The sequence below is a fragment of the Cherax quadricarinatus genome, chromosome 7 (genome assembly GCF_038502225.1).
Source record: "Cherax quadricarinatus isolate ZL_2023a chromosome 7, ASM3850222v1, whole genome shotgun sequence".
NCBI classification, from domain to species: domain Eukaryota; kingdom Metazoa; phylum Arthropoda; class Malacostraca; order Decapoda; family Parastacidae; genus Cherax; species Cherax quadricarinatus.
In genome coordinates, this window is record NC_091298.1 from 47,837,198 (window position 1) to 47,853,165 (window position 15,968).

The following is a 15,968-nucleotide window of genomic DNA, read 5'->3' on the forward strand; positions in this document are numbered from 1 at the left end:
TTACCATAAAGATAATTTTTTTTGTTCATATGGTAAGAAACATAACCTAACCTAATGAAACTCGACTCATAGTATTCTAATGTAACTTAACCTTACTCCGTCATCAGTACAGAGTACTATATATGGAAGTGGTGAGTTTTTGTTTGCTATGATTGGATGGGCACAGTACATGACTGAGATGAAATAATCATGAGTACTCAGAGTCGTAATCTCATACAGCCTCTCCTCACTTAGCGACGTACTCGTTTACTGACCACTTGGATTTACGACCAGCTCTCCAACCAGTATGCAAACCTGAATAATGCATATTAGAGCTAATTTCCTCTATTCTGTTTATTACAGTATACTACTGTTTAAACATTTTAAAATATACCACAAATGTTATAAACGGTACACAAGTGACATAAAAAAAAATATCTGAAGATGGTTGGCACAAATCTACTACCAATATAGTATGCTCCTCACTTGCTCTTAGGAACAGAATCCCATTGTTAAGTGAAGAGAGGTAGTACAGTGGATCCCCGGTTATTGTAATTAATCCGTTCCAGAGAGAGTGACTAAACTCGAATCTGACGATTTCTGAATTCATTTTTCCCATAGAAATAATGTAAATCCAATTAATCCATTCCAGACACCCAAAAGTATTAACAAAAATTATTTTTTTAAAAATTAAATATAGATTTACATACAGAAAAGAATGAGAAATCGAATATAAAACAATAGTATCACACTTGCCTTTACTAAAGACTCTTGTTGGTGTATGGAAGATGGGAGGAGGGGAGAGGGTTAGGGTGATGTTCCTCCACATATGTTTGCACCTCACTCCACTTTGCACAAATGTCCTTAATCTTTGAAGAAGGCACCTTCTTCCCTCTCTCTCTCTCTCCTCTTCTGAAGCAATTTCCTCAGCTGGTGTACATAAGAACATAAAGCAGGAACACTGCAGCAGGCTTGTTGGCCCATACTAGGCAGGTCCTTCACAAACCATCCCACTAACAGAATCGTATTTGCCCAACCCAATTTTCAATGCTTCCCAAGCAATAAGTTTTGATAATTCTATACATTCATGCGCAAGTCCCACTCAAATCAAATCGTGTGTTTGGAGAAGTACCCTGGCTGGTGTGTGGGGAAGTGCCCTGACTGGTGTGTGGAGAAGTACCCTGGCTGGTGTGTGTGGGGGAATTACCCCGGCTGGTGTACATAAGAAAGCAGGAACACAGCAGCAGACGTGTTGGCCCATACTAGGCAGGTCCTTCACAAACCATCCCACTAACAGAATCATATTTGCCCAAACCAATTTTCAATGCTTCCCAAGCAATAAACTTAGATAATTCTATTCACTCATGTGCAAGTCCCACTCAAATCAAATCATGTGTGTGGGGAAGTACCCTGGCTGGTGTGTGGAGAAGTGCCCTGGCTGGTGTGTGTGGGGAAGTACCTTGGCTGGTGTATTCTTCCTTGAATTCTTTCGTATTTATTGCCTTCTTTACCAAAGGGCTGGCACTAGGAGCTTTCTTTTGGCCCATGGTGGTTTATTTATCAGTTGCAAGCACTAAAATGAATGGAATATTACGAAATGTATCGTATGAACGCATGGGATCGTGCTCACTGGCTGATAAACAGTGACACTGACTGTAAATGGTGTGTCAGGCTGCTCAGACGCGTTTGGGATGAATGACTGTTACCGAGCTAAATGATGATCACAGAGCCAATATTTTGATGAAAAAACATTATCCGAATATTAGGAAATCCAACGACTATGAAATCCGGGGGTCCACTGTATTAACTAAAAAAAATTTCATGTAATAATTGCTAGTGGAATATGAGTTCTGGAGGCAGGAAGTTCAGTGCTTGCACTCAGTAGGATGGGTACTGATATAACGGTTAGGAGAGTCATATGAATTATAATGTCTGTGAACTTTTGGAAAAAAAAAAAAACTAAGCTGAGTGGTAGTGAATGTGTTTTCTACTTTGGAGCAACCCTTTTTAGGTAGAAAATGGTCACTATGTTTAAAAAATATATTGCTATTTCAAGAATGGTAATAATGTTTGTAGAATTACCAACAGTGTGTTAGGTAAAAGGACACATGCAGCTAACGTGACTGGAGCTCTCTAGGAGCTTTGTTAAGCTTGACAAAGCTCCTGGAGACCGAAACATTACCACAGTAAAATGTCACATTGGTTACACATATCTTTATGTGATTCAAGGATGATTTTTAAAAAGTGCTTTCAATTTATTTATGATACATATTCTTGGGGAGCCATAACAAATACAGTTGTGATATTGCTTCATAGTTTCCTGATGACTGTTTTATGAACTAATAATTTAATTTTTATGGGATGGTGCTTGTTTTAAGTCAGTTTAAACAACGTATCAGCAAAATTTCATAAAAATATTTAGCACTCAAGCTTTGGGACTGTACGATATCTTATATAGATTTAATTATCTGTAGCCTCTCTGCAGATGTTTAGGAACTTTTGTTATTAGTCTCTGGAAGAACATTGTTATTAGTCTGTGGGAGATCATTGTTATTAAAAATAATTTTGTTTATCAAAATAAGGGATAGCTATTGTTAACAGCAGAGAAGGAGGCTGTTAGTGTGCAGCAACATTCCAGCTGCCTGGAAAGAACAAGCTACTTGTAGAGTATCATCATTGTCTTGGCAGCTCTTGTTTTCCTAGGAGATGGAGAGGGTAGAATGAGGAGAGGCAAAATTTATATTTTTTTGAGCAAAATTTTCCTAGGTGCTATTTAACCTCTCCATGCTTAACACTTTGCCATAATACTGGCAATTAGAGGAGCTGTTAGAAACCTGAATTGAAGGTAGGGACACATCTTTGCCATGTTCATACTAATTCACTTCATGGAATAATGTAATGTCCTATTTTTTAGTATGTAATCTGTTTGTTACTTTTGGGGTTACTTATTCATGTAATGCTTCAAGAGTACCACAGTGATTCTCTCTCAATTTCCTGGAGCAGGATTGAGCCACCAATCTTTCTGCTGAATGACCCATGCAGAAAGACAGAAAGAATAAAAGGCACAATACTGTGACTGGAACAGTACATAAATAACCCACACATAGGAGAACGAAACTTATGACGATATTTCAGTCCAGTTCAGACCGAAACTTCATCTCATCGTAAGTTTCATTCTCCTATGTGCAGGTTATTTGTGTATTGACCCATACATTGCCTGCACTCTAAAGGAAGAGTTTGGGAAATCTGCTGTTTAGAGGGACATCTAAACTGTCTTATCTGCGTGCCTCAGGCAGGACAGTGATAGTGTGAATGATGGTTAAAGTGCTTCTTTTTTGGGTCATCCTGCCTCAATGGGAGATGACCAGGTTGTTAAAAAATAAAATAATGTATTGACATGTTAACTTAAGTTAGTCTCTCACTCTCAGCATCCTGACATCATGATTTTGGTTTTGTGTATCAACATTGTTTGGGGATCCTATACAGCTCAGTACAGTATTGCTTTAGGGCATTGTAGTCATCTTTTTGAAAGTGGTGCCTTCCTACTGGTGCCCAAGGAATTGGAGCTACCTCCCCCTTTCCTACTTGGATTAAACTTGGTTACAGCTGCAAGTCTTTAGGCACTGTATGACCTAAGTAGTTTTAGCACTTCCCTCTCATTATAACAGTTTGTGGCTATTTCCTGGTGACAGTTGTTAGAACTAATCATTATTTATAGATTTTTTAGTTTTATTCATTTCTAATTGTGATTGTTAGTATCATAATATCCTTGTTCTTTTTCTATTTAAATAGCAATTTTTTTCATTCTTTACATTGCTCTCCTACATATAACCTACATCTCTTAAGTTGTTTACCATTGAGGCTTGTCAAGTACAGGAGGGTCCTTTTCACACAGCTTAAAGATTTGTAACCACGAACGATAAGCAAAAATCACTGGTGGGTGGAAAAGAGCCATTTTTTCCATTATCGAATGAGTCTAAAATGCCTAACAATGTGTTCGCACTATCTGTGTTAGATAGGAGTGAATGGAGACAAATGGGTTTTAGAATTTGATGTGCTGTTGGAGTGTGAGCAAGGTAACATTTATATGAAGGGATTCAGGGAAACCGGCAGGCCGAACTTGAGTCCTGGAGATGGGAAGTACAGTGTCTGCACTTTGAAGGAGGGGGTGTTAATGTTGCAGTTTTATAACTGTAGTGTAAACATGCCTCTGGCAAGACAGTGACAGTGAATGATGATGAAAGTTTTTCTATTTTGGGCCACTCTGCCTTGGTGGGAGACTGCCGATGTGTTAAAAAAAAAAATGCACAGTACATACATACAATACTAACCTTAAAATGCTGCGCTGGTCATCTTTCCCTTATGCAACTGTTGTATGATAATAGTGGAAAAGCGGTAAAAATGCCAAACATAATGAACAGTGGCTCAATTGAAAACCAGTGAAAATGTGGAACTCTGAAAAGAGGGTGCTGTATTTGCAAGGCCCTCCTATACTGTATGATTATCCTCATACTGTACGTATAATGAGTATACAAAATAATTCAGATGAGGCAAATACAGTGGACCCTTGAATTTAGTAGTCCCTTTTCTGTATGCAAAACTATTGTTACAGTATATAACACACTCTTGTCAAATATTAATTATTATTCCTGTTTCCAGAGTTGGTAGAACATTTTCTTCGAGTCGCTCAAGATCTAGATCTGCCTCTAGATCCAGTTCTGCCACATCAAGATCAAGATCCAGAGGTCGAAGCATCTCCAGATCTAGATCTCGCTCTCGATCTCGATCTAGTTACTCCCGCAGTAGCTCAGCCTCCAGTGTGGAGAGCCGAAGAAGAAGTATTACAAGATCTCTCCTTTTAGTTGTAGTGTTTTGGCAATATTCAGTGTATGACGTGTGGATTTGTACCATCGTGCATCCCGTGTGTCATGCTGAGCATAAATCATTCGTTTTTATATTGTGTTCAATTGTATTGGTTCTTTTGTAGTTGATTTATTTTTTGTAAGTACAGGTCTGCCATCACAAATCCGGCAATCAGTTATTCGGTTCCTTCAGTTATTCGGCACTAATTTTGTCTAGCGTAATTTCAAATTTCCAGGGTCGCCACACCAACCTGCTGGTACTGTTTGGTAGCGCTACTTGCTGCATAAGTCATTCTAATTTCTTTTTCTCCATTTGTTATAACCTGCTTACTTTAAGCCCTAGGCATGGTTTCAATGAATAAAAGAAATGCTTCTTGTTGTGTAAAGCACCTACACAGTACATTGTCTTTGAAGCCACTGTCGGTTGCCATGAGCTCAGTCTCGCAATGCAGGAGAATATGCTTTATTATTACGCTAATATCAACACTACAGTTTATTGCCTATCATAATTGATCTAATATGACATAATAAACAATATAAATAACATAAAACATGTTAAATACTCCAGAATGAATAATATTTGGCATAATACCGAGCAGTTCGACTGAGGTATGATGAGGATATGGAATACAAGTACCATTCTCCTATCCCTGTCTTGGGGGCTTATATTAGAGAAAACAGAGTATAGCACATGGCTAACTGTTATATACACTCATACTGCACCATAAACCCAAAACAAAAAAGTTATTTTCTCTATATAGATTATCACACACAGCACCATATGTGTAGAGAACCTAGGATAACCCAAAAAAGTCAGACAGTGTGGTTTATTTCTAGTACCTGGCTTGGGTTAACCATATATGATTTTTGGGTAGAAACATTGGGCGTGTTTTTTTTACACCTGTTGTCTATGTTCACCCATCAGTAAATGGGGTACCTGGGTGTTAGCCGACTGGTGTGGGTGTTATCCTGGGATACTGACCTAATTTGCTTGAAATACTCTGCATAACAAGCGGCTTTCTATATAGTAGTATGTCACTGATGTCAGCTAGGCCTGTATACATTGTACATGTTTTTTTTTTGTTTTTTTCCAACAAATCGGCCATATCCCACCAAGGCAGGGTGGCCCCAAAACAAAAACGAAAGTTTCTCTTTTTAAATTTTGTAATTTATACGGGAGAAGGGGTTACTAGCCCCTTGCTCCCAGCATTTTAGTCGCCTCTTACAACATGCATGACTTACGGAGGAAGAATTCTGTTCCACTTCCCCATGGATGTGTAATAAATAAAGATATTATTATTATTATTATTATTATTGTTATTTTCTCAATTGTTTCTTGGGTTATCTTATTGAAACTTGGGCAATGTATGATGGAAAGATACTTCTTAACGTACACCAAAAATGAAAGAAATCAGACCATCAATAGCAGAGTTCACTTCTCAGCCATTAGCGGCCGTTTAGCGGTATATTTTTGTATGGTTTTTATGATTATATTCTTGTTTTTTGGTCTCATTTGATAGAATGAAAGATATATTACAGAAACAAATATGATTTTGATTGCTTTCATGACGAAAAGTACCTTGAAATTGTGCTCACAGTAGTGAAAATGTTCTATTCTTTAGCGAAGCTCAAGAGTAAACAAATGACGTCACCGTCATTTGTTTACTCTGTCCGCCTGCCAGTTCAAATTTCAATACGCAGTCAAGAATGGGTTGACATTATTTATACAATTATTACAATAATGCAGCAGTCTGCATAACAGTAAATCTTCTATTTTTTTTTTTTTTTTTTGTGAAAAAAATTCCAAATGGAAAGCAAGAGTAATATAAGAGAGACCTGGAGCCGTGACTAATGAACAGAGAAAATGTTATTTTAGTGCCAGGAATGTCTGCAGTGTTTATTCTGGACCCTATTTTGAAATTGGCATATGTTGAAATTTGTGTGAAATTGGCCAAATTGCCAATTTCTGATCACTATATTGGGTGGTTGAAATAAGTGAATGGGCGGTTTCTTGTACTGTACTCAGTCGACAGACTAGAAGTAAGTAAATAAGTAAGCTTATTCAGGTATACACAAATACAGTTACATAGATTATCATACATAGCAGTGTATGTATAGAGAACCTAGGATAAGCTTATTCAGGTATACACAAATACAGTTACATAGATTATCATACATAGCAGTGTATGTATAGAGAACCTAGGATAACCCAAAAAAGTCGGACAAAGTGGCTTATTTCCAGTACCTGGCTTGGGCTTGCCATATATGATTTTTGGTAAATATTTTTTTTTCTCAGTTGTTTGTTGGGCTGTCTTATTGAAACTTGGGCAATATATGATGGAAAGATGTTTCTTAACGTACAACAAAAATAAAAAAGACGGACGATAAATAAGGGAGTTCACTTTTCAGTCATTAGGCGCCACTTTGCGGTATATTTTCACGTGGTTTTTATGGTTGTATTCTCGTTTTTTTGGTCTCATTTGATAGAATGGAAGCTATATTACAGAAATAGATATGATTTTGATTGCTTTCATGACGAAAAGTACCTTGAAATTAAGCTCAAAGTAGCGGAAATGTTCGATTTTTGCCGATGTTCAGTGAACTTTGTGTAAGTCAAGTTGATTAATTTTATTAAGTGTATTCTAACCTAACCACTCTGTATTCCGGCAAACTCAGTAATCCGGCACACTACAGGGCCCAATGATGCCGGATTTGTGATGGAGGACCTGTAGTTCAACTTTAACATTTGTCACTAAATATTGCCATCCTAATTATTAATAATGTTTCTGTGATAAAATATTTATAAAAGATATTTATAAAAAAGAACTTTCAGTTTTGTGATGACATTCAATTTAAGTAACAAAATAATTTTTAAATTAAAAGTAATTTCCTCTAAGATATATTATAAATTTGTCTCTCTTGAGGCTGACTCTTCTACTATAATGATAGGTCTAGGCCTTGTATAATTTTTATAAATTATTAAAATTTAATAAAATAAAGGAAAAATATGGCATCTATAATCATCCTAGGAAAGGATGGAAGAAGGGGGTAAAGGTGGTTTTGTGTGCAAGGGACTTGGACATCCAGCAGACATGTGTGAGTGTGTTAGATAGGAGTGGGTGGAGGCAGATGGTTTTTGGGACCTGATGAACTGTTGGAGCATGAACAAGGTAACATTTTGTGAAGGGAATCAGGGAAACTGATTAGCCAGATTAGACTCTTGAAGGTGGGAAGTACAGTGCCTGCACTCTGAAGGAGGAGTTTGGGACATTTGCTGTTTGGAGTGACATCTGATCTGTTGTATCTGTGGGCTCTGGCAAGACTGATAGTGTGAATGATGGTGAAAGTTTTTTTTTGGGTGATCCTGCCTCACTGAGAGATGGCCAGTGTGTAAAAAAAAATCCATGTGAAAATCTTTCTTGATAGCTTACTTGAACTAAAATAATATGAGGTTAGTCTCATGGTTTAATTTTTTATTACAATCAGTATCAAACTTGTCTAGTAGCATTTCACTCTGGAATTAGTTTAAAATTACTTATGGACAAATAATGTCTTCAGTAACTTCAACATTACTTGTAAATAGATAATAAAAACTATTGATAATTTTAGATATATGTTTTACAAGAGAAATATCTGATCATGAAGTCTTTTATAAGCTACTAAAGGAACTTCAGCCTTTTGTTTTTGTTCTTAATGATTAACCTGGTGCTGTATGACCCCTACAGGTTTTGCACTTTCCCAAGATTTTAACAATAATAATTCTATTTCCTGTTTTCATTTTTTGATGGCTATCAAATTTATCTTTCAATTCAGTTCTAAATCTTGCTACCATATTGTTTATTAGGTGAAAAGCGACGGATGACTCAGGGAACTGTTTCATATGGACAAGCTAAGAGTAAAGCCATGGACCCAATGAAGGTAAGGGGTGAGGGGGAAGTATTGTAGTAGATTATCTAATTATAGTGTGGTAACTATGGTCTGTATCCAGTTAATGATCTCAATAGAAATTACCTGATTAGTGTGAGTATTATTGTATATAGTAAATTATATCTTTCTGCTCAGTGTCTGTTTTAAATAATGTAAGAATGTGTTTTGTAGCTCTCTGGCCAGAAGCAACAAATCAAGTTAACTCTGAAGGGACCAGCCCTTAAGCGCCTCGACAAACCTGTTTTGCCACAAGATGATGACAGTAAGTATTTGAACATGACTTTTAATACTGTAGTGACTGAAATGAAGGAAAGCACAGGGCCTTGGAAAATTTTCTTAAATTTTAGGGATAATTAAATTGAATGCTGTATGTAATATATACTAAAATTGTTTTGAGTTTATAAAATTGTTTTATGAAAAAAATCAACAAACAGTGCCGGATTTTTTAATAATGCATGAAAATTAGTTTTCTCTAATGAAAATTTTTGACTTTGATAGGTCAGTTCTGAATTTGGAATCAACATACATATTCAAATTGGATATTCACACACATTTACCCCAGAAGGAAATGTTTTTTATTGTCCAGTAAAGTGATATAAGACATTCATATGATAACTGCACAAACTGAGTGTATAAAACATACATGTTTTTCATATGCGGTTCATGTGGATGGAGGGAAGGAGGGGAAAGAAAGAGGCAGGAATCATACACACTACAGGAATGTGAATGTGTTAAAAAAAGCTTACTGAACATGTTTCTTGAGGAGTGTAAAGTATTTAGTAGGAAGATGGTATACAAGGTGAATAGTATCAGTGGGTACAACCAAAAAAGAGGGGAAAGTGAATAAACTAAAGAAAATGATGAGAGAGGTATGAGTAGTTGTTTGAAGAAAAGTTGGCTAATGCGAGAGAAGGTGATGAGGAAGAAATGGAAAATGTTTGATGTATATTAATGAAAGCAGTGGGAGTAGTGTGTAACACAGATTTGTGGTAAAAGGAGGGTAAATTCAGGTGGAAGGAGAATTGGTAGAATGAATGAAGAGAAGGATGCGAGACTGAAGAGTGTGAGAGAAACAGTAAGAAACGTGAAAGCAGTCAAAGTGGCATGAGTGAACAGGATTACACCTGAAATGCTGAAAGTGTGATTGAAGTGTTGGAGTAGTTGAAGCATTTGTTCAGTGTATTTGAAAAAAAAAAAGTGAAGGTGCTCAAGGATTGAAAGAGCATGTGGGATTCCCTGGTACACTGGAGGTCACACAAGAGACTGTTAGAACTACAAGGAATGGCTGTATTCTGATCTGAAGGGTCATTTGAATTGGGATTTCTGCTTGCTTTTGGCAAGACAGCTATTAAATGAACGATGAAAGATTATCTTCTTTAAGTCAGCCTGTCTTGGTAGGAAATGGACGATGTGAATAGACAAATAGTCTGAAGTATAAAATGTATTGCAGAATTGTGTTTGTTAGGATTGATTGGAAAGATAAGAGAGTATGATCACTGAGGTGATAAAAAAATGAAAGATAATTTATAGATCAAGTGATTGCATTGAAGCATGTGTGCACTGCTGCACACATGCTTCATTGCATGTTAGGGTAAATGAGAAGTTTGTTGCAATTATGAATTTGAAAAAAGGCTTGTGATTGGACTAAGAGGTGAACTGCCAACTGAAATGCAAAAAGGTGTTTGAAAGAGGAAATATGAATGTTAGAAAAGTCAATTTTAAAGCTTTAAGGATAGCTGTGGTATTAAGTAGCAAATCTGGCTTCATGTGAGAATTATCACAATTATTTACAAACAACAGTGGTATTCAGAAAAGTTGCAGAGGTTATTAAAGGAGTTTTTAATAGTTTGTTAAAGATGGAATAGAATATAATGCAGAAAAAATATATAGTGATGAGAATTAGTAGAATAATAAGGGCAATGTGTGGTGTAAATATTATGCAGAAAATTCGGAATGTGGAAATTAGGAGAAGGTGTGGAGTTAATAAAAGTATTAGTCAGAGGGCTGAAGAGAGTTTGTTGAGATGGTTTGGTCATTTAGAGAGAATGGATCAAAGTAGAATGACATGGAGAGCATATAAATCTGTAGGGGAAGGAAGGCGGGGTAGGGGATCATCCTCGAAAAAGTTGGAGGAACAGGGTAAAGGAGATGTTATGGGCGAGGGGTTTGGACTTCCAGCAAGCGTGCATGAGCGTGTTAGATAGGAGTGAATGGAGACAAATGGTATTTGGAACCTGACGAGCTGTTGGAGTGTGAGCAGGGTAATATTTAGTGAAGGGATTCAGGGAAACCAGTTATTTTATATAACCGGACTTGAGTCCTGGAAATGGGAAGTACAATGCCTGCACTCTGAAGGAGGGGTTTGAGATATTGGCAGTTTGGAGGGATATACACATATTGTGTATTTTTATACGTATATACTTCTAAACTGTTGTATTCTGGGCACCTCTGCAAAAACAGTGATTATGTGTGAGTGAGGTGAAAGTGTTGAATGATGATGATGAAAGTATTTTCTTTTTGGAGATTTTCTTTCTTTTTGGGTCACCCTGCCTTGGTGGGAGATGGCCGACTTGTTGAAAAAGAAAAAATAGGTAATGAAAGATTAGACATCAGGATTGAAGGCATTAGTACTGTACTCTACTTATTAGTGGACATATGAATAGATGGCTCTGTCAAGTGTAAGATAAATCATAAAATAGATGAGATAAAGAAAGTTGCAAGAGTGCTGGGGAGTCTCTGCAGAGATGTTTGTCAATGAGTGCACAAAATATGTTATGCATCAAAGTACATATAATGTTGCAGATGCTTTTGTATGGGTGTAAAGCATAGTCTTTAAGTGTTGCAATGGCTAGGTGGTGGTTAGCAGAAGAGGAAACATACAAGATCAGTGTGTGGCATGGATATTAAACAATGAATTTTGTATGGAGAAATTTGAAAATATTGTATTGTGAGAGATAAAATAAAACTAATGGCAGACAGGTATTAAGACAGGGCTATGTAAATAGAAAGGAGCATGATTGGATGATACAGGGTGGAAAAAACTGAGAACAAAAAATGTGGTGTTGGGAGCATCCAAGGAATGGTTGTAAATTGGTATTCAGTAAGTGATTATGAGAAGTACAATGCCTGCATTTTAAAGGAGGGGTTTGGAGTTTGGAGGGTTATGTTATATATCTTTAGATATGCTTCTAAACTGTTGTATCTGGGCGCCTCTGCAAAAGCAGTGATTAAGTACGAGTGAGGTGAAAGTGTTGAATGATGATGAAAGTATTTTCTTTTTGGGGATTTTCTCTCTTTCTGGGTCACCCTGCCTCGGTGGGAGATGGCCAACTTGTTAAAAAAAAAAAAAGGTAGGAGCTCAAAGCACATAAATAATGTATATGAATGGGGGGGAGGAGAGTGGTTTGAAATGGGATTTGTGTGCTCTTAGAATGTGTAAAAGGCAATATCTGTGAAGGGTTTCAGGAAAATTGACTAACTAGTCATGAGTTTTAGAATTTGTGTAGTACAGTACATATACTGTAAGGTGGGACTCATGTAGTTAATTGAGTCAACATTGGACTGTGATGTCCATGTCCTTGTAGAAAGGCAGCTGGAAAACAAGTGCATTTCCTCCTCTGTATCACCCTGCCTTAGTGGGAAATGGCAGATGTAAAAATTACATATTCATAGATTTTTACCTTGCTCATACTGCAGCATGTCAAATCTCATACTTCCAGTCCAGTCTATGTGAGTACTACATTGTATCAGAGTGAGTGGAGGAAATTGTTGAAATGTAACGTAATATATATTAAGGGACTAGGGCAAACTGGCTGGTCAAACATCAGTTTTGAATGGTGGGAAAGACAGTGTTTGCTGTGCTGAGAGATATTCAGTGAGTTATGAACTTATTAAAGCAGAATTATTTAATATACAGTAAAATACAAATTTTTAAGTAGAATACAGTAGGGCCCCGCTTTACGACGTTTCGCCTTAGGGCGTTCCGCTAATACGGCGATGTCAAAATATGACCAAAATTTGCTATACGGCAAGCGGTCTTTCAAATACGGCGCCCCCACCCGGTTTGTTTACATTCTCCGTGACCACGTCTATTATGTCAGGAAATTTTCCAAAATTTCAAGTGTTTTAAAGTTACTGCGTATTTTATATGTACTCTGATAATTATACTTATGTGTACCTGTACCTAAATATACTTACACACTGTGCTGGTGTGCAGGTACACATTATTATCGCTAAGTCTCTCTCTACTCATGACGCTAATACTACGTAATAATAATCACTCTTGGGCACACTAAATGTCTTATTTTACATTATTATAAGCATTTTCATTAATCCATCTATGATATTTTCCTCAAAATTATATATGAAACCCATTACATAGCATATAAACATGATACATACACTCACAGAATAAAAATTGACGTAAATATGAGATTTGTTTACAAAGCAGCTGCGTAGGTAGTATCGGAAGAATTACGTTTTCTCTAGTCAAACACTGGGGGATAACTGTAGAAAAATATTCTTTTCGTATGCCTTTGCTCTATATATAGCAATTCACGACCCTTGTGGGTTTAGTGCTTTTTATTATAATATTATTATTATTATTATTATCTTCATTCAATCTAAAAATGGTGTGTTGCTGTTTGTTTATTCTGTACTAACTTGTACACAGTATAAGAGTACAGTGGTCCCTCGTTGTTCGTAATTAATCCGTTCCTGGAGCCGTTACTATAAACGAAATTTACGATTTACGAATCAATTTTCCCCATAAGAAATAATGTAAATACAATTAATCCGTTCCTGACACCCAGAAGTATTAAAACAAAAAAATTTTTAACATGAAATATACATGTAGTACATAAACAATACAATGGGAAATGATGAATGAAAAATTAACAGCATAACACTTACCTTTATTGGAGATTCTTCTTAGTGTATGGGAGACTGGAGGAGGAGAGAGAGTGGATTGTTTATAGTTTGGAAGGGGAATCCCCTTCCATCAACACCTCAGGTACCATTTGCTTTTCTGGGGTTGCTTCTCTTCTCTGTTTCTTAATGCCACTAGGACCACCTTGAGAGTCACTGGTGTCCTGTCTCACAAAATAACTGTGGAGTTTCTGGCATCTCTTTAACACTTCCCTAAAATGGCCCAAGACTTTGTCACTGTACATGTTGCCAACCTGGCTTGCAACAACCTTGTTAGGGTGATGTTTCTCCATAAAGCTTTCCATCTTACTCCACATAGTAAAAATCTCTTTAATTTCTGAAGAAGGCACCTTCTTCCATCTCTCTTCCTCCTCCTCTGCAGCAAGATTCTGAGCTGCGATGTGTTGCTCTTCCTGCTGAAGCTCTTGCAGCTCCTCAGTGGTGAGCTCTTCATTGTGGTCTTCCACCAATTCTTCCACATCCTCCAAACTCACATCCAACCCCATGGAACTCCCCAGTGCCACAATTGATTTTACAACAGACATAGGCTCATTAGGGTCAGTCCCAAATCCTTCAAAATCCCTCTTGTCAACACAATCTGGCCACAATTTTCTCCAGGCAGAGTTCAAAGTCCTGGTAGTCACTCCCTCCCAAGCCATACTTATAAGGGTTATGCAGTGGAGGATGCTGAAGTGTTCTCTACAAAATTCCCTTAGGGCCAAGTGAGTGTCTGTGGTCACAGTCAAGCACCTGTGAAACATTGCTTTTGTGTAGAGTTTTGCAATAACCTGCTGGTCCATGGGTTGAAGGAGAGGAGTGGTATTCGGGGGCAAGAACTTTACTGTGATGAACCCAAACTCCTCGAAAATTAGGTCATCCAAGTTTGGAGGATGAGCAGGTGCATTGTCCATTACTAGCATGCACTTGAGATCCAATTTCTTTTCCAGGAGATACTCCTTCACACTAGGGCCAAACACTTCATTGAACCACTCGACGAAAATTTCCCTCGTGACCCATGCCTTACTATTAGATTTCCAAAACACACACAATTTACTCTTCATAACATTATTTTCCTGAACACACTGGGATTTTCAGAATGGTACACTAGTAATGGCTTCACTTTGAAATCCCCACTAGCATTAGCACAGAACATTAGCGTCAGCCTGTCTTTCATAGGCTTGTGTCCTGGCATTGCCTTTTCCTCTTGTGTAATGAAGGTCCTCTTTGGCATTTTCTTCCAAAAGAGGCCTGTTTTGTCACAATTGAACACTTGTTCAGGTTTCAGTCCTTCAGCCTCTATGTACTCCTGGAATTCATGCACATATTTTTCAGCCGCCTTGTGGTCCGAACTGGCAGCCTCACCATGCCTTACCACACTGTGTATGCCAGTACGGTTCTTAAATTTCTCAAACCAGCCTTTGCTGGCCTTAAATTCACTCACTTCACCACTATTTGCAGGCAATTTCTTTACCAAATCTTCATGCAACTGCCTAGCCTTTTCACAAATAAATGAAGTCATAAGAGTATCTCCTGCTAATTGTTTCTCATTTATCCACACCAATAATAACTTCTCAACCTCTTCCAGTACTGGTGATCTCATTTTTGTCAGCATAGTTACTCCCTTTGCAACAACAGCATCCTTTATTTCATTTTTCTTGGCCACTATGGAACATAAGGTTGTGTAAGGTTTCTTATACATCCTGGACAGTTCGGCCACACTTGTACCACTTTCATATTGTTCAATGATGGTTTTCTTAAATTCATTCGTATTTCTCACCTTCTTTACCACAGGCTTGGCACTAGGAGCTTTCTTTAGAGCCATGGTAGCTTATTTAGTACTTTTTTTTTTTCAACAAGTCGGCCGTCTCCCACCGAGGCAGGGTGACCAAAAAAAGAAAGAAAATCCCCAAAAAGAAAATACTTTCATCATCATTCAACACTTTCACCACACTCACACATTATCACTGCTTTTGCAGAGGTGCTCAGAATACGACAGTTTAGAAGCATATACGTATAAAGATACACAACATATCCCTCCAAACTGCCAATATCTAGTACTTGCAAGCACTAAAATAAATGGAATATTATGAAATATTTCGCTGGAGCACGTGAGGGGACCTTTGCTCACTGGTAAACAATGCCAGACTGGCTGCCGCCCTGGCTCACGCTGTGGGTACGAGTCCAGGACGAACTACGACTCGCGAGTCGACCTATGAAAAGCGAGTCCATGTTTATACGAAAATACCCCTATGATTGGCGAATTTTACGATTGCC

At 37.5% G+C, this 15,968-nt stretch overlaps 1 protein-coding gene across 3 annotated transcripts in view; it reads left to right on the forward strand.

Annotated features, from left to right (window-relative positions):
* LOC128686850 (zinc finger CCCH domain-containing protein 18-like) overlaps nucleotides 1-15,968 on the forward strand; it is a 177,131-nt gene that overhangs the window by 141,909 nt on the left and 19,254 nt on the right. For all 3 annotated transcript variants that reach the window (XM_070082415.1, XM_070082416.1, XM_070082414.1), the window contains exons 16-18: nucleotides 4,639-4,817; nucleotides 8,686-8,759; nucleotides 8,940-9,030. In XM_070082415.1, coding sequence (XP_069938516.1) covers nucleotides 4,639-4,817; nucleotides 8,686-8,759; nucleotides 8,940-9,030 — 344 coding nt within the window. The remainder of the gene's footprint in view (nucleotides 1-4,638; nucleotides 4,818-8,685; nucleotides 8,760-8,939; nucleotides 9,031-15,968) is intronic.